The sequence below is a fragment of the Arachis stenosperma genome, chromosome 3, assembly GCF_014773155.1.
Source record: "Arachis stenosperma cultivar V10309 chromosome 3, arast.V10309.gnm1.PFL2, whole genome shotgun sequence".
In the NCBI taxonomy this organism is placed as follows: Eukaryota; Viridiplantae; Streptophyta; class Magnoliopsida; order Fabales; family Fabaceae; genus Arachis; species Arachis stenosperma.
Window position 1 is genome coordinate 9,813,706 of NC_080379.1, and position 21,820 is coordinate 9,835,525.

At 34.2% G+C, this 21,820-nt stretch overlaps 1 protein-coding gene across 1 annotated transcript; it reads left to right on the forward strand.

Moving 5' to 3' along the window:
- The first annotated feature begins 242 nt into the window (after nucleotides 1–242).
- Nucleotides 243–14,216, forward strand: LOC130965474 (uncharacterized). Its single transcript, XM_057890233.1, has 7 exons — nucleotides 243–721; nucleotides 11,369–11,455; nucleotides 11,567–12,316; nucleotides 12,464–12,627; nucleotides 12,781–12,836; nucleotides 12,918–13,053; nucleotides 13,147–14,216. The coding sequence occupies exons 1-7, from the start codon at nucleotides 243–245 to the stop codon at nucleotides 14,214–14,216; spliced, it is 2,742 nt and encodes a 913-aa protein (XP_057746216.1).
- The last annotated feature ends 7,604 nt before the right edge of the window (nucleotides 14,217–21,820 follow it).

The following is a 21,820-nucleotide window of genomic DNA, read 5'->3' on the forward strand; positions in this document are numbered from 1 at the left end:
CACTACCTCCACGGAAGAGACGAAAGAGGCCAGCCCTTCAAACTGAAGAAGAACAACCTCCACAAGAGCAACCCCCAGCCACCTTAAGCATGCACCAACTGCAAGAGGCTATTGATGTTTTATCTAGGCAATGCATGGAAAACTAAGAGGCGCAAAGGGAGCTCCAAATACAATCAAGGGATCGCCATGAAGAGTCACTTTCCAGATGGATGAATTAACAAGGGGAATGGCAAAAACAACTGATGGATCAGCAATTGGAGCAAGGAAGACAATGGAGTGAATCCTTCCACAATTTGAATCAGAAACATGATCAACAACAAGAAGCCATCCAAAGGCTAATCAACATCCAAGCACATCAAGGAGTCCACATTCATGAAATGCATAGGAAACAAAGAGAACAAGCAGATCTTCTCGATGAACTTAGAACATTCTCGGAAGGAGTCTACATGAGTGAGACTGGATACCATGTGAATACTCAAGCCAGGCTCGGATATCTAGTCGGACAATTGCCTAATTTGCATCCAGGAATCACAAAATATGAGGATGTAAAGGATGAACTATCACGAGTGGAGCGCGAAAGGGTTGAACAAAGTCATGAATCGGTAAGGAAGGCACTAGAGGATTGGAAATTAGCTAGAGCAAATCGGATGAGAGGAAGCACAAGTGGACAAAGCAAATCTAAAAATGGCAAGGGAGCAGAAGAGAATGAGCAGACCAACAAGTGAAAGGTGGTGAAGTTCCTTCTTAGTTTACCTTCCTTTTCAAAGCTTAAAATAAGGAAAATCATGTATGAAATAGAACATGCTTCCATGGTAGCTTAGGATTTTCAATTATGCATTTAAGTTTCATTGCTTAGGTCTATGTTATTGAGCCTAATGTCTTGAATGCTCACTGTCATCTTGCCTACTTGTATGCTTGTCCCTTTAAGTTAATCAAAAAGAAAATGTTATGGAAAGAACAAGAATGGAGTCATTTTGTGAAGTGCATTCTAAGTGTCTGTGGTAGGATGATTAGTAAGCTAAGTTGGTTCACCAAGAAAGGAAAGAAAGCAACTATCCATCCTAAGTCATAAATTTGAGACACATTCCTTGAGGCTAGCTAAATAATAAGATCCCACAAGAAAAGAAAAAGAGTAATACAAGTGAAAATAAGAAAGGGAACACAAAAAGGAACAATGCTAGGCACCAAGGGTTGTGAAACTGAGGCATGTGTCTGTGGTGTTTATGTACAAGGGATATACTTGGATGAATAAGCTCTTAGGGGTGCCTTATCACTTGGTAACTTGGATTAACTAATCCAGGATTATCAGCTGAAAGTCCACTATCAAGAGTAACCCTGGTTACAGAGCACTTAGTAACCCAAAGAGGTGCTGGACACCAAGGTCTCAAGAAAGAAAGAATAACAAACCATGTGCCTGTGGTGTGTATGTATGAGGGAAAGAGACTTGAGAGAGTAAGTCCTTAGGGGTGTCTTAACACCTAGCACCTTAAAACCAACTGGTTTGGGAGTGTTGGCTGAAAGCTTATCATAAAAAGTCGCCCTCTTACAGAGCACTTAGCCAAAAGAAAAATGTAATAAGCTTAAAGAGAAGGATCAATAAGAAAGAAGCCTCAAGGGATGCAATCAAGAGAGTGACTAGGGATTTGATAAAGGCTTGAAACCTAAAAGGAAAGAACCTAAGTTGCTATGCATGAAACTCCATGAACCATGAATGCTATTCCCATCTTTTCTTCTTGTTCTTTTATTTCAATTTTCTTATGCTTCAGTACTTACTTAGGGACAAGCAAGCTTTAAGTTTGGTGTTGTGATGCCAGGGCATCTAGGCCAGTTTCACTGACCTTTTCTTTACTGTTTTAGGGTAGTTTCATGCATTTTCCTAGTAAACAAGGCAAGTTTTGGGTGAAAATACACTTACACTTTCATTCAAGCAACTATTGTGAATTTTGCATGATTTCATGAGATTTTTTTGCTAGAATTACATGATATTTTAATGATGCATAATCTCATGATTTTGGCTAGAGCTTTGATGCACTTTAATTGCTTGATTTCAAGACAAATGAAGCATGGAAGAATCACGTTAGCATTCACGTTAACTTAGTTAACGTGACTACTAACGTGGGATGGCAATTGGCTTGCAACGTTAATGAGAAAAGTGATCACCAATAACGCCTGCGAAGCCATTCATAGCCTACGTTAAGAGCCACGTTAACTAAGTTAACGTGGTACTTAACGTAGAAGGAAAGGAGGACTCCACGTTAATGAGAAACGTGAACTCCAATAATGTTGAGAAACTAGGCAATGCCCTACGTTAAGAGTCACGTTAACTAATGCACTTTCAAAACTAATTCAGCACCAACAACTCGGACAATTCGGGGGATATGAGGTCCGACATATACCTCAGAAACAAAATGCCCGAGCTGATGCACTTTCAAAACTAGTCAGCACTAAACCAGAGGGCAATAATAGAAGCTGTTCCGGGGGTTACCTGAAACTGTAGGTCGATCTCGGACGAGATCTTCTGTGCTGGTCGGAGCCGACGTGTCCGGCAGGTGTATAGCGGCCGGAGCTGGTGTGTCCGACTTGTGGAATTGAGAATGCTGCTGATCCCTTGTCACCGAAGGGTGGGGGGTACCTGCAAGGGACTCCGATGCTTAAGTTAGCAAGGGTATTAAACAGGTATTGAGTAGAATCAGAGTATGAGTTATACCTGGGTGCTCCAGTGTATTTATAATGGTGAGGAGTGACCTTCTGTGGATAAGATAAGTTAGTTATCTTATCTTTATCTTCAAGTGAGGTCATCTTATCTTCAAGGAAACCGCCCTTCTCTCTGTAGGCTTGGGCTGCCTTAGGATTTGGGGCGTGTTCCTCTATTTGGGCCCTTCTTTGGGCTTTCCTGGTTATTTGGCCGAGCTCTTAAGAAAGAGGTCGGGTTGTCCTGACCTGAAGAGGTCGGTCGCTTTGTCTGTCAAACATCCCGGGTCGGACAGCTCGACCCAGGGTATGAACAAAAGCCTCATCCAAGACATGCCCACCATGCCAGAAGCATGCCAACTTCCCTATAGCTCCACCAGAAGAGCTCCCACAAGTCCTATGGGCATATCAGACAACACCACACTCAACCAGCGGAGAATCACCATTTCGACTTGCTTACGAAATGGAGGCAATGATTCTTGTGGAGGTAGAAGAGGGATCCCCTAGAGTGATCCTCTACAACGAAGATACCAAACTCCCAAACTCAAAGGTAAGAGCTCAACCTACTTCCAGAAGTCCGAGAAAGAGATCGGATTAGAGAGGAAGCATTAAAGTGTCGAATGGACCTAAGGTCAGTCAGGAGAAGGAAAGCTAGCAGCCAACTGGAAAGGACCATACCAAGTTGTTCAGAAGTACTGGGGAAAGGTCACCACAAAGTGTCCGACCTTGAGGGGCGAGAGCTACCAAGGTCATGGCATGCATGCAATCTAAGAAGGGCGCCAGACCGAGATCTAAAAGATTACCCGACCTAAAAGGGTAAGCACTAACATGTACACACTCTTATTCATATCTTCATTTTATTGTTTAAAAGTTTGCAGATTCCCTAAAAAGTTTCAAACCAAGATGCATTAATCTGAGCGCAAAAATTCATCGTTCGATTACAAAGCTACAGGTCGGCAAGGTGAAAACCAAATTCAACGCCTGATCATGACAAGGTTGGCAAGGTAAAAACCAAATTCACCGCCCGATCAGGACAAGGTTGGCAAGATGAAAACCAAATTCATCGTCCGATTACAAAGCTACAGGTTGGCAAGATGAAAACCAAATTCATTGTCCGATTACGACAAGGTCGGCAAGGTGAAAACCAAATTCACCGTCCGATCAACGCTACAAAAGTTATAAAAAGTAATCCATAGAAAGATACCTGACAAGGTCTGAGAAAAAATGGATTGCTAAAAATAACTTAGGATGGACCGACACGAAGAAGTTGGACCAATTGACCAAAGCGACAAAAGTTATAAAAAGTAATCCATAGAAAGAGGCCTGACGAGGTCTGAGAAAAATGAATTACTAGAAATAACTTAGAAAGGACCGACTAGAAGAAGTCGGACCAGACCGATCAAAGTGGCAAAGTTATAAAAAGTAATCCATAAGAAGAGGCATGGCCAGCCCTGATTAAAAATGGATTACTAAAAATAACTGAAGAAGGATCGACAAGAGAAGTCGGACCAACGAAAGGCGTGCGCTAGAAGGGACACAGTTCTACCCAAAAAGTCACGACTCCACGACAAGGCTATCAAAATTGTTCAAACTGACTAAAAAGGGTTCTACGAGAACACTAAAAAGTTGTCAAACAAATTAGCCCCAAGGATCACCTCGACAAACAAAAAGAGGCCGGACAACAAAAGTACCAACACTCTACAAAAGATCCACAAAAGGGACAAATACATCTCGCAACGGCCAGAGGAAGGCCAGGAATGCTTTTCTGAAAGATACGAAGTCTTGAAAAAAAGACACTACTTAAAAGGCAAAAGCATAAATCAAAATGGCGCAAAAAAGTCATCCAAACAAACTATAAAAAGGTTTCCCATCGGAACACTACCTAAAAAAGTTGTTGGATTATGACTAAAAAGTCCGAGCAGTAAAGACAAACAAGTCGGAAGAAGGCTGAAAAGTCCTATCAACAAACTAAAAAGGGCAATACCAGACTCGCACAAGGAGAAACTACCCAAAGTCAGGATCCTTGAGCACGACTTCTCCAAAGAGATCAAAGCTCTGAAAGCACAATCTCACGTAAAGGTCCGAACTCAAGCAGGGGCACTGTTCATGCATCGGTTCGAGCTATAAAGGACTGGGTTGGCTGACCTCTTAGAAGGTTGGCCCATAACCGACTTTTGGAAGGTTGGCCCATGACCGACCTCTTAGAAGGTTGGCCCATGACCGACCTCTTCTCAAAAGAGTTCGGCCAAATCGACAGTAGAGGCTCAAAGCAGGCCCAAGTAAAGGAACACAGCCCAAATCTAAAGGCGATCAAGCCTAGAAAGAAAGGGCGGTTTCCCTTAAAAGATAAAGATGACTTTACTCAAAGATAAGATAAGATAACTATCTTATCTCCAGAAAGGTCACTCCATACTATTATAAATACACTGGAGCACTCAGGTATAACTCATACTCTGATTCTACACTAAAAACCTGCCTAAAGCCCATGCTAACTTAAGCATCGGAGTCTCTTACAAATACCACCACCCTCCGGTGACGAACAGTTTGATTTGTGCTATGAGAGGGACATAGTATGAAATCTAGAAATGTGATGCAATGAGAAATTTTCAGGAAGACTTTAGTCATAAAGTTCTATTCCCCGTCTTGACCCGGTGCATAATTGCATCTTCTTCCATTAAGATACAATCCATCCATTCATTCATTTTTATTATATAAAAGTTTATACTAATTTTTTATAAAAATATTATTTGTACATTAAAACTAGTCACTAATATATTTGTGTATAAATATATGTGTGATTTAATTTATTTTCAATATATATTTGTATTTTGCCAATGAGTTATAACTCAAATGACATAATCTCTTCTATACTCACCTAAGAGGTTGTAGGTTCGAATTTTCCTCTCTTTGAAAAAAAAAATATTTGTATTCTAACATATATTTTATATTGATGGCTGATTTTAGTGTACACGTAGCATAATTCAACTTTTTATACAATAAACTTAAACCATATTTTCTTTTTTAATAATGTCACATCAGCAACTTTAATAATTTTACAAAACTTAAAAATCAACCAATTATTTTTTAGTAAAAAAAATCTCTTCTTTATTATTATTTATAAAATATAAAGTATTAATTAAATACAAATACAGTTAACTTAAATTCCAAAAATTATTGAATTGAAAGACCTTCATAAAAAATATATTGTATAGCAAAAATTTGTACAATTTTGTGAAAGAAGATAAATCTAAAAGTATTAAATTTGATGTTGAATAAAAGAAGTTGAATTGGAAGACTTACTTTAATTATACAATAACTTAATCTTAGTATGTATCTATGTGTTGACACTAAAATTAATGTCAAAAAAATGTGAAAGGAATTGAAAGAGTTATATTTAGAGAAAGATTCAACATATTTCAGGAGACTATAAACCAACTGAAAAATAATGATATCATTTTAAATAATGACTTACAATGAATCTAAGATACAATCTATCTATCTATCTATCTATCTATCTATCTATCTATCTATCTATTTTTATTATATAAAAATTGATACTGATGGTAATCAGTGGCTAAGAGAAGGAGGGGTTGAATCTTAGCCCATTTTTGCTGAGTGTGTTACTTTCTGCTATTTGAAATAGTTTCAGGAGATTTTTTTCTTTTTGTCTCGTAACTAGTCAAGAGACATTTTCTTTTTTTCTCGTAACCAATCAAGAGATATTTTTTAATTTTGTCTCCTACACAACATAATCAGAAATGGAGTAGAAGAGAGAGAGAAAGAATCACGCCAAGAAGTATTCTGGTTTAGCTGCTAAGTGCAATGCAGCCTACATCCAGTCTCCATCACAACAATGATGGAATTTCACTATAATCATACAGATTACAGACGCCAATTCTTCCCTAGGAACTACCCTTCCTATCCGAAACAAGTCCAGAATCTAACCACAGTCCTGAACTTGACTTGGTCACCTACCAAGCTTTCAACTGCTAAGTGCTAACCTAACTTGCAAGGGGATTTTCACAGAATCATGATATATAACACAGATGTACAAAGGACCTCTAAAATACCTATAGTTTTTTCTTTAATTTTGTACCCTCTACCTTTTACCTCTCACTGACTTTTTCTTACAAACCTCACTTTGTTTGTCTTTTTCACCATGAGACTCAGACTGACAAAACTAAAGAAAAGAATACAAAATAGAAAACATTGAAAGAGAAGAACTTTCTATTAGCTTGGGTAGCTATGAGAACTCTGCGCTTACTCTCCTTGCCTCAAGCCTTAGCCGTTCACCCTTATTATAGAACGGGAAGCTTCCAAGGTTGAAACGGTTCAACCGAGCCAACTTCTTCTTTTTCAATCCACAAGGCCAGTTCGAACAAAGAGAAGAGAGAGAGAAACCGAAAACAAAACCAATATGCATGTACCTCTCTCTCATCCTTTCTCATCAAGCTTCATCAATCTGAGCCTTCCCTCTTGACTTGGTCCCCAAAAAGGATTTCTGATCCTTGATGAACACTTGATTTTTGACAGCTCTATCTGTTCTATTTTTGCTTCTTCCTCCACATAGCTACAGTAGCTACCTTCTGTGATGGATGAACAAAAAGTAGAGACGAGCTTCACCTAAGGGATCTTCCTCTCTGACTGAAACGGATTGCAACCATTTTTGGCATGGTGATCTTGAGGCTTCTTCTCCACTTCTTACCTTTAGTGGAAAAGATCTCAGCTACGCTATACTGTAGATCTTCTTTTTGCAAGGGCCATCATCACCTTGGCCGCTTGCTTCTTCCTAGCTTTTGTTCTTCTTCCTCTGATAGCTTGCATCTTCTTCTTTCCTATCAGTGAAGTGACCGAAACAAAAGAAAGAAAGGAGAGAGAAGAGAGAAAAGCTTTCAATGAAAGTAAAGAAAGAAATTAAAATGAGTTAAATTTCCTCTTTCCAAACCCCCATGCCTAGTAACGTGTAATGCATTAATGGCCATCAAATCAATGTAAACTTTCTCTTTTATGTTACCAATGCATTAAATCAAGTTAATTGAATTTGAGTTCCATTCCTTAGTGGAAATAGGTAACCGAACTCAATCATACTCCATTTCATTCTTTCTTCTTTCAATTCGAACCAACCAAATGTTGGAGCAATTGGAAGCCTTGTTTTGGGCTTTGCTGAATAATTTTCTGGCCCAATTATCTTGCTAACCAAATAATTATTTCATCCATTTATCAAATAGAATTTTGTACAAGGCTAAATATCACATTGGACTTGTTGTAATTTTCGGCCCAACAACAGAATCTGCAAATTCAAACAAAATTGTTAAGCTGGTAATTTATGATAACCATATATTAATTTAACAATTTTGTAGTTAATCATTTTTAACAATGTTTGATCATCACATTAATTTTAAGTTTTCCAAATTCAACAGATACTAACTTCTTATAGAATAAATCTAAGCCATGTTTTCTTTTCTAATGATGCCACATTAACAACTTTGATAATTTGGCAAAACTTAGAAATCAAACAATCATCTTTTAGTAAAAATTAAAAAACTCTTATTTATTATTATTCATTAAAACATAAAGTACTAATTAAATACAATAATATACATTAAAAGTGTCATAATAATAATAATAATAATAATAATAATAATAATAATAATAATAATAATAATAATAATAATTTCAATTACAAATATTAAAATTTTACAAAACTTATACATATTAATACTCTTACTACTAAATTATTTGGTTTACTTATACATGTCACATAAGACTATTAGGTAGCGTTTGGTGGAGAGACAGAGACGAAAAGACTGATACTTGATGAGAGAAAAATTAATGGTATAGAATTTCACTAAGGAGATCTCGTTGTAAAGTATAGTTTCTAAACCAACAATAATCCTTTCATACAAAAATTTGTTTGCCACAAGTACAAACCCCTAATAATCCTAATTACCGAAGTATTTAAACCTCGGGGCGTCTCTCAAAGGAATTGCAAGATAGTGTTCTTGTTATTGGTTATGAGTTGTATATTTGGATGAGAAACATGAAAAGTAAATGGCAATGAAATTCTAATGATAAAACGGTCTTGGCAAGGATTGGTGGTTAAGGATCTCTATCCTCATCACTAACCACAACATGATAATTGCAAGGATCAATCCCATTAAATCATCCTCTAACTAGTAAAGAAAGTCAAATGAGCTATATTAATCCAAGTCCATAAGTCCTAGCTTTCCACTAATTGAATTAGTGAGAACTAGAGTCAATGGCTACCAATCATCAATTACTTGGACATTAGTAACTCAAGAATTTCTAAGTTACCTACCCAAGCCAAGAACATAAAATTCTACTCTAACATCCTTCCAAACATTTTATCAAACACTTAGAAGGCATAAAAGAAAAGCATAGTAAATTGACAACAAGAGTGAATTCTAACAACAATTAAATGCAAAGAATCAATAACAACAATCAAAGAAATCACAACTAACATGAATTACCTGAAATTGTATTAAAAGAAAATGAAAGAAACAAAAGTAGATTCACAACAAAGCATAGAAACAAAATAAAAGAAATTACAACAAGAGAATAGAAGAACAAGATGTGGAAACAAGGAATTGAAAGGTAGAAGTAGATGAAAGCAAGGATTAAAACCTAGATCTAAGAAATTCTAACCTAACCTAATCCTAATCCTAGAGAGAAGAGCTCTTCTCTCTCTAGAAACTAACTCTAACTAAAACTAGATCTAAAGTCCCTCAATGATCAATGATGTGAAAAGTGATTCAATGATGATGCATTCCCCTTCAATCCTTGGCTCTTTTTAACTTTTTCCCGCCAAGATTCAACTCCAATTTGGGCCAGAAGCTCTTCAGAAATCGCTAGGCACGTTTTCACTAAAGGGATCACGTGCGGCATCGACGCGTACGCGTACAGCACGCGTACGCGTCTCTGGAGTATTGCGCGATCCACGCGTATGCGTCTAGTGCGCGCGCGCGTCCATGGGCACATCCCAAATCTTTGACTTTTCATGATTTCTCCACTTTGCATGCTTTCTCTTCATTCCTTTGATCCATTCCTAGCCCTTTTCAATCTAAAATCACTAACAAACACATCAAGACATCTAGTGAAATCAAAGGGAGATTAAAATCATAAAATCAAGGGTCTAAAAGCATATTTTCACATTTAAGCACAAATTAAGGGAGAATCACAAAACCATGCTATTTCATTAAATAAATGTGAGTAAAAATTGACAAAATTCTCTATATTCAACACAAGATAAATCCTAAAAACGGGGTTTATCAATACTGAGAGACAGAGATTGAAATAAATCTCAGTATTCTGTTTGGTACAAAGTGGAAGACAGAAATTGAAACAAGAATAAAATTCTAATTTAATTTGTACAAAGGATAAAATTGAAATGAAAGTATTTTAGGTATAAAATGTTATTAAAATTTCAGTCTCTATCTCTAAAAATTTTAGTTCCCTGTGTCTCCACTTTTTGGAGGTACTGAAATACTAAAATTTTGGGAATAAAGACATAAATTTTAGTACCAATCTCTGAACCAACAAACATGATACTGAGTCTCAGTCTCTATCTCAAAACAAACGCCTACCTTACTACTCTTTATTTCTTAATCTCTCATACTAATTAGCAAAAACTCTTTCAAGTAAATTAAAATTTAAATTTGGCACACTTTTTAACTAAATACATTTAAATATATCATGATTATAAAATTAATTCATAATTTTATATTATATTTTTGATATTTTTCATTCTCATTCATTTTTCTAAACCCAAATAAGTTTAAATTTAGCACATCTTCTTACTAGGTATATTCAAATATATCATAATTATAAAATTAATTTATAATTTTATATTATATCTTTGGTGTTACTCATTTTTATTTATTTTTTTCAATTTTTTTTAATTATTTGCAAAACAAAGCCAACATATGAGAAGACAAAATATGACAATTAAAGCAAATATAAAGATAAAAGTAACAAATAAAATTGTAGTTTTGTATAACTCTAATATAAAAGATCATATGTCTTTTTTAAATATAAATAAATTCAATTTTTTAAACTAATAAACTATATTTAATTTATATTATATTTTAGTTGAATAATTATATAAAATTATATACAAATTATCAAATAAATATTTTGTAAAATATTTTAATCTAAATAATTCAAATTTAACATTAATTTACGTATTATCTAATCAATTTTAAAATAATATAATATTTATTAAAATATACTATATAATATAATTAATTTATCTTTTTACGTATTTCGAATGTTTCGTTCTAATTTATTTAAAATTGTATATCTTAATTCGGTCCCTATTAATTTAATATGTATTATTTTTATTCCTAACATAAATTTCCTGACTGTATCACTAATGTGAATTAGCCTAAAGATAACAATTTAAAATTACCGCAATTCAATAAACATATAACAAACAAGATATGACATAACCTTTTTCCAATAATTATGTCTTCCCACTTAAATGGGATATGAAATTGAAATAAAAACATACATAATAACAATGAAGCCTCATTTTTCTGGTTCGTCAGTTATACTTATAAGGGGGAGATAAGGGGGAGAGCGGGGGAGGGATTGCATCAGGAGAAAAGGAGGATCATATTTCGGGAGGGATTTCTAAGTCTTTGAAGGTTTTTTTCAGGGACAAAGTTGTGGGTTCCAAGATTGCTAAAGCTTTTTTACTTGTTGAAACTTTATCGGGAGATAACATTGTAGTAGTTTTTGGGAAGTAAGGAGATCTCTTACCATCGAGTGTCACATTTACCCAAGAAGCTAAGAATTGCTTGGCAGAACCTTATAAGGATGCTATAGTGATTAAGGTGCTAGGTAAACATTATAGCTACACTGCATTGTCTCATAAACTCCGAACGCTATGGAGGATTAAGGGAGGTTTTGATTTATTGGACGTGGGATTTGACTACTTTCTTGTGAAGTTTGATGTGGCTGAGGAGCGAGAAAAGGTTCTCTTAGGAGGTCCATGGATGATTGAGGAAAATTATGTGGCTGTGAAGCCTTGGGATCAAGAGTTTAGATCAAGTGAAAACTGTTTTGGAGCAACTTTAGTGTGGATTAGAATTTCTGGATTACCAATTTGGTGCTACCAAGAAGATGCAATGCTCCGTGTTGCGGCTGCAGTTGGCATTCCCGTTAAGGTTGATTTGGCAACAAAATTAGCTGAAAGAGGACGATATGCTCGAGCTTGTGTTCAGATAGATTTAGGATTGCCAGTGACTAAGAAGATTCTTGTTGAAGGTGTTGAATATGAGGCTGAATATGAAAGTCTTCACCTTATTTGTGGCTCATGTCTCAAGTTTGGTCATGATATGAAGGTGTGCAAGACTGACAGCAATGCAGGAGGAGGAACTAATGCCAAGGTGATCAGCGATGTAGCAAAACAGCCAGAAAGCTCAAAGTCAAAAAATCCAGTGCATGTGGAAAAGGCAAGTTTTCATTTTGGCAAGAATCTTGGAGATGAGACTGTAAATGTTACTGTCCCGGATTTGGTGGAGAGTGATTTGCATGCTGTTCATGTAGACCATGCACAACATGAGGATTTGGAAGGTTGGACTCAAGTGATTAGGAAAGGAAAGTATAAAATGGGTCAAAAGCCTTCTCCTAGTACCCATCAGGTCTAACTAAAAGCAAAGAAGACTCCTAACAAGGCTACCAGTACTTGGACAAGGCCTAACCACTAACGTACAATACATGCTACTGGATCCAAAATAAAATTAAGCAGGGACATCAATATTGGAAAATCGGTTAGTGTGGCTTCTTCGGGGACCCGGCACAATGTTCATCATCAGCAGCAATGTGAGACAACAAATGGCACTGTGCGAAAGCGTCCTCGCCCAAACTCTTTGCAGAATTCACCAGTAGATAAGGATGGAGCATCGACGGCAGGTATGGTGCAAGTTTCGATGGAGAAAATTGGGCTGCCACTTGAGAGTCCATTAAAGGCAGGATTGTCGAAGACAGGGACAACATGTTGAGTCTCGGGTTTGTTATTGGAGCTTACTTTTTGTTGTTTTTTTATGGATAGTTTCAATATCATAGCCTGGAATGTGAGGGGTGCGTCTAACAAGATGGCTCGTGTGCATTGCAAAAATTTGGTGAGAATATATAAACCATCTTTCTTCTTTCTCTTTGAGACTCATACCATGTTTAATAATTTAAAAAATTTTTGGGATAAGTTGGGTTTTCATTGTGTTGGTATTGAGGAAGCAGTAGGACACAGGGGTGGCATTTGGTTTCTATCTTCTATTGCTAATGCTTCTTGTGTGGTTATTGATCAAATTGACCAATGTATCACAGTGAAAGTGAGTGTGGGTAACTTAGTTTGGCTTTGTAGTGCAGTATATGGGAGTCCTCAATTCGAAAAAAGATGTATGCTTTGGGATCATTTGCGTTCTATTAATTCAGACCATAATAGACCATGGATGGCCATTGGTGATTTTAATGAGATTGTGGCACCAGATGAGAGTACAGGTGCTTATTTTTCTTCTCACAGAGCTAGTCTATTAGCTACTACTCTAGATGACTGTGAGCTCTTTGATCTTAAAGTGACTGGTAGGAGATATACTTGGTATAGAGCAGTTCAGGCTAGCAGGAACTTGGCTAAAAGGTTGGATAGAGCTCTAGTTAATGAGGCGTGGATGTCAATGTTTCCTGAGGGTTATTCTGAAATTCTTAGCAGGCTTCATTCTGATCATTGTCCTATTTTAGTTCGTTGTCATGGTAGCCCCAGAGTGAAAGGTTCTCGTCCTTTTAGGTTCCAAGCTGCGTGGGCAACACATCCTTCTTATAAACATGTTATTAGTAAGGCTTGGAATCAAGAGTTTGGAGGCGTTACTGAAAGGCTTAAGATGGTTCAACAGGCTTCTTTGGACTTCAACTCAAAGATTTTTGGAAATATTTTTGTGCGAAAAAATAAGCTGGAATATCAGATTGATCAGATTCAACGGCGTTTGGAGGTTACCGATGTGTTATCTCTGAGAATTAAAGAAGCTGAACTGAGGGAAGATTATAATAGGCTTTTATTGCAAGAGGAACTTTTTTGGTACCAGAAATCTAGAGAGCAGTGGGTCAAGTATGGGGATAGAAACACTAAATTCTTTCATCTTCAGACTTTGGTGCGTAGAAACCATAATAGAGTACATGGATTATATGTTAGAGATGGGTCTTGGTCTACTGATCCAGATATTCTCCAGGAAGAAGCCCTCTCTTTTTACAAGAATCTCTTTGGTACAACGGAAGAGGTTGAGGTTGATTGTTTAGGGGATGTTTCGATGCCCACTCTAAGCACTGAGGCTTGTGCTAGGTTAATTGACCCTGTCTCTTTTGCGGAAGTCAAGTCAGCAGTATTCAGTATGAGCCCTTTTAAGGCTCCTGGTCCAGATGGCTTTCAAGCTTATTTTTTTAAAGAATATTGGGAGATAGTAGGCACTGAGATTTGGAATATTGTCCGGAGCGCTTTTTGGGAGAGTTCTTAAATCCTAGCATCATGGAAACTCTGATTGTGCTTATTCCTAAAATTGATAATCCTACCTTTATGAAGGATTTCAGGCCTATTAGCTTGTGTAATGTTGTTTATAAAATTATCAACAAAGTATTGACTAACCGACTTCGGCCTTTTCTTCCAGATATTGTTAGTCCTTTACAAGGAGGTTTTATTTCGGGTCGTGGTGCTCCTGATAATATTATTGTGGCCCAAGGAATTTTGAATTTCATGAAGCACACAAAATCCAAGAAAGGTACTCTTGCTTTTAAAATTGATCTTGAAAAAGCTTATGATAGGGTGGATTGGAGGTTTTTGGAGAGTACTCTCATTGCTTTTGGTTTTCCTATCATCACTGTTAATTTGATTATGACTTGTGTCCGTGCATCCTCTCTTTCTATTATGTGGAATGGGAATATATTGGATAGTTTTGCTCCTAGAAGGGGGCTTAGACAGGGCAATCCAATGTCTCCTTACTTATTTGTGCTTTGTATGGAAAGACTTGCCTGCTATATATCTCATAAGGTGGTCGAGGGTGTGTGGAAACCAGTTTCTGTCACTAGGGGTGGCCCAAAATTTTCTCATTTGATGTTTGCAGATGATCTCTTACTCTTCTGCCAGGCTACAAAAAGTCAGGTCTAAATGGTCATGCATTCTCTTAACATTTTTTGCAAGGCATCTGGCATGAAAGTGAATCTTGAAAAGTCTAAAGCTTTTTGTTCTAAAAATGTGACTGCTCGTAGAAGAGATATTTTTACTAGTGTTTCTTCAATACGTTTTGCTTTGGACTTAGGAAGATATCTTGGAGTTAACCTTAATCATTCCCGTACTAGTAGGGCTTCTTTTCATTCGGTGATTGAAAAGGTGAGGGGAAGATTAGCTAATTAGAAAGGAAGGCTTCTAAATAAAGCAGGGAGACTTTGCCTGATCAATTCTGTTGCAGCATCCATTCCTGTCTATCATATGCAGGTATCTTTTTTTCCAAATTGGGTTTGCGATAAATTTATCTTCTATGATGAGACAGTTCCTTTGGAAGGGTCAAGTTGATGGTAGAGGTCTTTCTCTTGTTAATTGGAGGACCGTGATCACTCCAAAAAAATTTGGTGGCCTGGGTGTTAGAGACCCTGCGTATCTTTACTTGGTAAATTGGTGTGGCAACTTTTTCATTGTCAGCACAAGCCTTAGGTTGCTCTATTGAGGGCGAAGTATCTGAGGAATGAGGGAGTTTTAGATGGCCCTGTCCCTTGCAATGCTTCTCATGTTTGGAAGAGTATCTCAAAGGCTTTTGGTGCTCTTAAGGATGCCTTCTCTTGGTGCGTTGGGTCACTTGATCAATCTTTTTGGTTTGACAATTGGAGTATTGAGGGCCCAATTGCTCAAGATGTCCCTTTTGTTCATATATCTGACTCTGATTTAACTATTAGAGACGTTTGGAAAGATGGTCAATGGAATCTCCATGATATTTTCTCTATCATTCCAGAAGATGTCAAACAGCGTTTGAATGCTTATAATCCGGATTTGAATGCTGGAGAGAGTTCGGGTTGGTCGTGGGGTGTGGCATCTTCTAGACTCTACTCAGCTAGGAGTGGGTACAGTTGGCTAGCCAAAAGAAAGTTTGACTGGAATGAGCATGATAATTGGTTGTGGGTATGGCGTCTGCATATTCCTGAGAAGTATAAGTTCTTGATTTGGCTCAGTCTCCATAATGCTATTCCTACGGCAGAGTTTCGTTTGGGTCGTGGTTTAGCTTTATCTAGCACCTGTCATCGGTGTCAGAATGGTTCTGAATCCATTCTTCATTGTCTTCGGGAGTGCCCTAGTGCCAAGGAGGTCTGGACCCTTTTAGGCCTGTATTCAGATAACTCGAATTTACATGATTGGCTCTACAGAGGTGCAAGGAGTGGAGATACTTTTCTTTTCTTTTCGACCATCTGGTGGATTTGGAGAAGCAGGAATCATGACTTATTTAATATAGATGATTCATGGAGTGCTAGTAAAGTGGTGAGTTTGATTCGTAGTTCAGTAAGGGAGTTTCACACTATTTTTGCTATGCATCAATCTCTGTCTCCTCCTTCACTTTGTTTGCATTGGGTTCCACCTCCAGTTCATTCTGTTAAATTGAATTGTGATGCTAGTTGGTTTGCTCCTTCTGGCTATGCTGGTTTTGGTTGTATTATTCGCAATCCTGATGGATGTTGGTTGAAAGGTTGCACTGGAAAAGTCGAAGTGTGCAGTGTTCTTTTTGCTGAATTGTATGCAATTTGGAGAGGTTTACTTCTTGCTTGGGAGAGTGGATTTCGTGAGGTTATTTGTGAAACAGACTGTTTAGAAGCTCTTTTCTTGGTAAACCAAAGAATGCTTAGTAAGGATATTCCGGAATGGGATTTGGCAAAGCATATTCAGGAGGTTATGAATTGGAATTGGAGAGTCTCTATTCTTTTAATTCAGAGGACTGCAAATAGTGTTGCAGATTGTATGGCTAAAGCAGCTGCTTCTGTCGCGGACATTCACTCGAATTGGAGCCAACCATGGAGTGAGCTTCAACATCTAATAGATTTAGATATGACCCTAATCAATTAATTTAGTTTTGTCTCTTTTTTCTTTCTTTTCTATTTAGTCACAAAAAAAAAACTATTAAAATTAAAATTTTTAGCTGCTCTCAAAGAGAATTGAATTGGACAATTTATTTATGCAGTAATAGGGTATAATTATGTGACCATTCTAAAATAAATATTAGCTAAAAAAATTTGTACCTTAAGATCACGTTTATGGATCTTTTTATGAAGCATTTTTTTTTTCAAATATTTTTTATAACCAGATTGAAAATGTGCTATTATTACGCTTTCAAGAAGTAGTTGTAAGTTTCACTAAACACTCAACTAGTTTTACATCTTTGTATGGTGTTTATTAACGTTTAGTTTATTTTAAATTTGGTTGAGAATTTTTTACCATTCTTTATAGATTAATAAATAGAAAATAACACAAATAAAATAATTTTTTATTTATAGTTTAATAACTAATAAGCACTTAAAAAAAACATACTTTATATCAAAATTCTAATCTATTATAAAATATGGCAACAATAAGATATGATTAGATCAGTAACTTATATACAGAGAAATTACTACATTGGACTAAGAATGCAATAAGTAGCATATGCAAAAGGCTCTGGAATTTGACTAGGTGACTTCAATATAATTTTATAATGCATAACCAAAAAACAAGATCAAAGCAAAGCAGTTTTTATTGCCTTTATTTATATATACATACATAAAATGCTATAGTATTTTATAAACAATAACAATTTTAAGTTGCAGCATATAAATGACACAAGAGAGTAAAATTGTGCTGGTAATAACAGAAAAGAACAAAAAAGAAGAACATGGCATTAAAAGGATTAATAAAATTGAGGTGACTATAAGACCACAGAAGTTAATAGGAAAAAAAATAATGTATTTATCAATTTCATATGACTAAAAACAAAATCAATAAAAAAACACAACTCTATTTTATAATCTCAACATTCAACCTTTGATTCAATCCATCATAACCTTTGTCTTATACATACATTGATTCTATCAGACTTTCCAATAAATATTAACGTATTTATTGTTTCAAATTTTATTTTTATATAATATAATAAATACAAAATAATTATAATTCATTAATTAAAAAGTTGTTAGAAGTATAATTTAAAGAAACAAACTATTTAAAAATAATGTATTGTTCAAAATTGTTTATGAATTCTTTCATTCTCCTACTTTATTGAGGTCTATAACATATAAAATAATAGAGTCTGGAATAACATTTGGGAATTGAAATTATCTCATAAAATTAAAGTTTTTCTATGAAAAAAGTTTTCATGAAAAGCTTCCGGTGTTACAACAAGTTCACAGCCGGTTCACATCCACTCCTACCACTTATCCAAGATGCATGTTGGAAGCTGAATCAATTTCTCATGCTTTGTTCCAATGTCTCCTGTCTTCAATAATATGGAGTCTAAGTTTAATAACCCCTGACCTATGGACGAGAGAAGAAGAAATATTTTTCAATTGGTGGCAACGAGTCTTATCCTGGGCAGCGGCTTAATTCGACGATAGACAAAAGACCCTCCTCATAGCGGCACTGTGTTGGAGCACTTGAAAAGCGAGGAATCGGTGTGTTTTTGAGAAGGTAATAAGCCCGACACCAGAGATATTGAAAGAAATCAACAATTTAGTGCTCGTGAGCTATACCAGATAGATGCTGCTAATTTTCTTTACTCTTACTTTACTCTTTTTTAAGATTTTAGTCTTTCAGTCACAGTTAGTGATAAATGGAAATACCCAATTCTTTTGTACTTCCTTATGAAAACACTCTTATTTTATATTAATAAAATAACATTTATCTTTAGAAAAAAAAAGAATAATGTATTGTTGTCAATAAAATGAAACTATAAAAAAAGTTATTATTATTAAAATTTCATTTTGATATACTAACCAAAATTAGCCATTTTTATATCTAGCACAAGAATAGTAATTAAAAAAATTATAATTAGTTTTTTGGTGACTAAAAATTATAATTAGTTGATATCAAAATTAAACACATAGTATTAACTAAAAATTAAAAGCATTTTTTATAACTATAATTTATCTATAATTTTATTAAGAGTTTAAAAACTAAATTGTAAATAATTTTATTTTAGAAACGATTTTGTTAAAAATTAACTTTTTAAATGCAACAATTAGCCAATAAATGAATAAAGATTAAAATAATTGTTAGTTGGTTAATAGATAAAAAATTAATTCTCAACCCATCAAGCTCAAGGTCATTCCCAAAAAATGGGATCCGATCTGCTCCACAAAGTAAAGCGGACTCCAAATGCTAATTTGTCTCGATTTATGGTGTATTGTCAGATTAGCGGACTAGTCTTTTTAATTTTTTTAAATAAAAAATTAATAAAACTAATATAAAAATAATAATTAAAAAATTAAATACAAATAAAAAATATTTAAATTATTATGTAATTTTTTTACTATTTTTTTAAATTTTTTAACTTCAACAGAATTATTTAAAATAATATTCATTAATAAAATTATTTTTATTTTAAGAAATAATTTACATGATTCGAGCATATATATGAAAATATAAAATAAAATAAATAAATTTAATAACAAAAATAAAAAAAAATATATTTAAAAATTATATAATTGTTAATTTTTGTAACACTAATTACTCTTTTATTAAAAAAAAAGTATTGTTTTTGTTCTTAATGTTTGAGGTAAGTTCTAAAATTGTCCCTAACGTTTAAATCGTCCTATTTAAGTTCCTAACATTTCAAAATTGGTTCAATGTTATTCTGCCATTAGTGATTCATTAACAGAATTGACGACGGGACAAAACTAATTTTTTTACGACAAATAATTACTTAATTTATTTTTTAATTTTTTATTAATAAAAAATAAATTCACTTAAAAAAATAATGTGATTAAGAATAAAATTAAAAAATAATTGAATAATTATGAACCTAAAAAATTAATATTATTGAAGGATAAAATTAAAATTTATTTATATGTATCATTTTTGTTTTTAACGTTTTTGTCCTATTTAAATTTCTAACGTTTTAAAATCGTCTCAATTTTATCCCACCGTTAATTTTATTAATGGATCTCTAACAACAAGATAATATTGAGTCAATTTTAAAATATTAAAAACTTAAATACAACGATTTAAACGTTAGAAATAATTTTAAAACTTACTCCAAACATTAAGAACAGTCCAAACATTAAGAACAAAAACGATATTTACTAAAAAAAGAATAATTAATCTGTGGCTTGCTCATGAGCCAGTCCCATTTTGCCAAAATCCAATAAGTATAGCGAGTCTTTTCAATTTAACGTGTTTCAAATTCTAACCCACCCTTTTTGACAAATTCGACTCGTTTTACCGATCTTAATTTTTTTTTCTTTATCCATTAGGGTAAAGATATCATTATGAAAAAGTATTACGACAAGTCACTTTTTGCATAGCACAACACTACAATCATGATTCTTGAAACAATATCCCAAATAAGTTCGATTAATAAAATCAGTCACTAAATTAATTTTATTAAAAAAATAATCTATAATAAATTGGTCAAAAAATAAAAAAATGAATAAATTAATAAGTTAATTTGTTAAATTAATTCGAATTTTTTGTCATTAATCAATTTAAAATAATAAAATATAAAAATATTATTTTTTAAAAAAATTATATATTTTATATATAAATATATTATTTTATTATATCCAATTTAATCTCAATTGAACATTTAAATTTTTAATTTTATCGATTCAGAACCTTAATTACAATATACGAGAGCCTATAAAAACGCAAGTGGAAATTAGTAAGTTGATAATGTCTATTTTGTTGGGCCAACCGTAGAGAGTTCTTGATAACCGGGAAAAATTCGGGAAGGAATCAAGTGCGAAAACATAAAATAAAAAAACACCACATCCAACTCAAAACCTTAAGGTGTTAAGTTAATGGATCTCTCATCTTATAAACTCCTCACTCTTTCTTGCTTTTTTTGATGTGGTACTAATTTCAACACTTCTCACACTTGCAACACTAACATATTTTTGGTATACAAAGCTCTTTTCCCTTTTGTTTTTCTTCTCTTTTGTTTTTCTTTTGGAAAAGTACAAGTAAACAATAAAAATATTAAACAATGTGAACAATGAATATATTGGATGTTTAATTTACTAGGTGTGCGGATAATTATTTTAATATTAAGATTTTCGTAAATAATTTGAAGTGTAGTGTGTTTTACTTGAATTAGACAAATTTTAAGATCTATTATTCATATTGTTCAAGAAAGTCATTAATTACCTAATATAATTTTTTTTTTCTTTTTCTTTTTCTTTTTCCATTGGAGACATGTTTATATTTATCTATCCCGAAATTGACCTAGTCAACGCACGAGATTACTTTGTTAGTGATTTAATAGGTAAATTATTATCGTTTAATGTAAAATTAATTAATTAAGTATATAAAAATAACACTTAGATCATATATTTAACAAAAATGAATGCATACTCCAAAGTCCAAACACAATGGTATTGGTAGCCTATGAGTAAGCTTGCCTAGTTCTAACCCAAAAGACCTGTTTGAACTTTGAACAATGTAGAGCCATTAACACAACTTGAATTACATTAATCCTCGGTGGCGTGAGAAAATGACCATGGATAATTGAATAAAACTATCTAGCTTGATGATTCAGTTTTCGTCTTTTTTTTTTTTTTTTCTGCGAATCATACCAATTTGCACAAGTTAATTCTCAAAGTCTTGCTTCTTCTCAAAGCTTTACAATAATGGCAATTTTTCTTCATTATTCATTTCCTGTCCATTTTTATCTTCATCTTTTCTTGCATTATATTCACCTTTATGAGGATGTTCTGTCTTCTTAACACTATCTGCACCAGTGCAAGAACAGATATAAGGTATCTAAAAAAACTTCAAACTAACCTAGCAAACAAACTTGAAAACTTGTTGTCCAAATCTATTATTATTATAATCGATTATATGTGAAGTGTGTAACATAGAACATAATCCTTTGATAACAATCCCCTGAAAATCCTG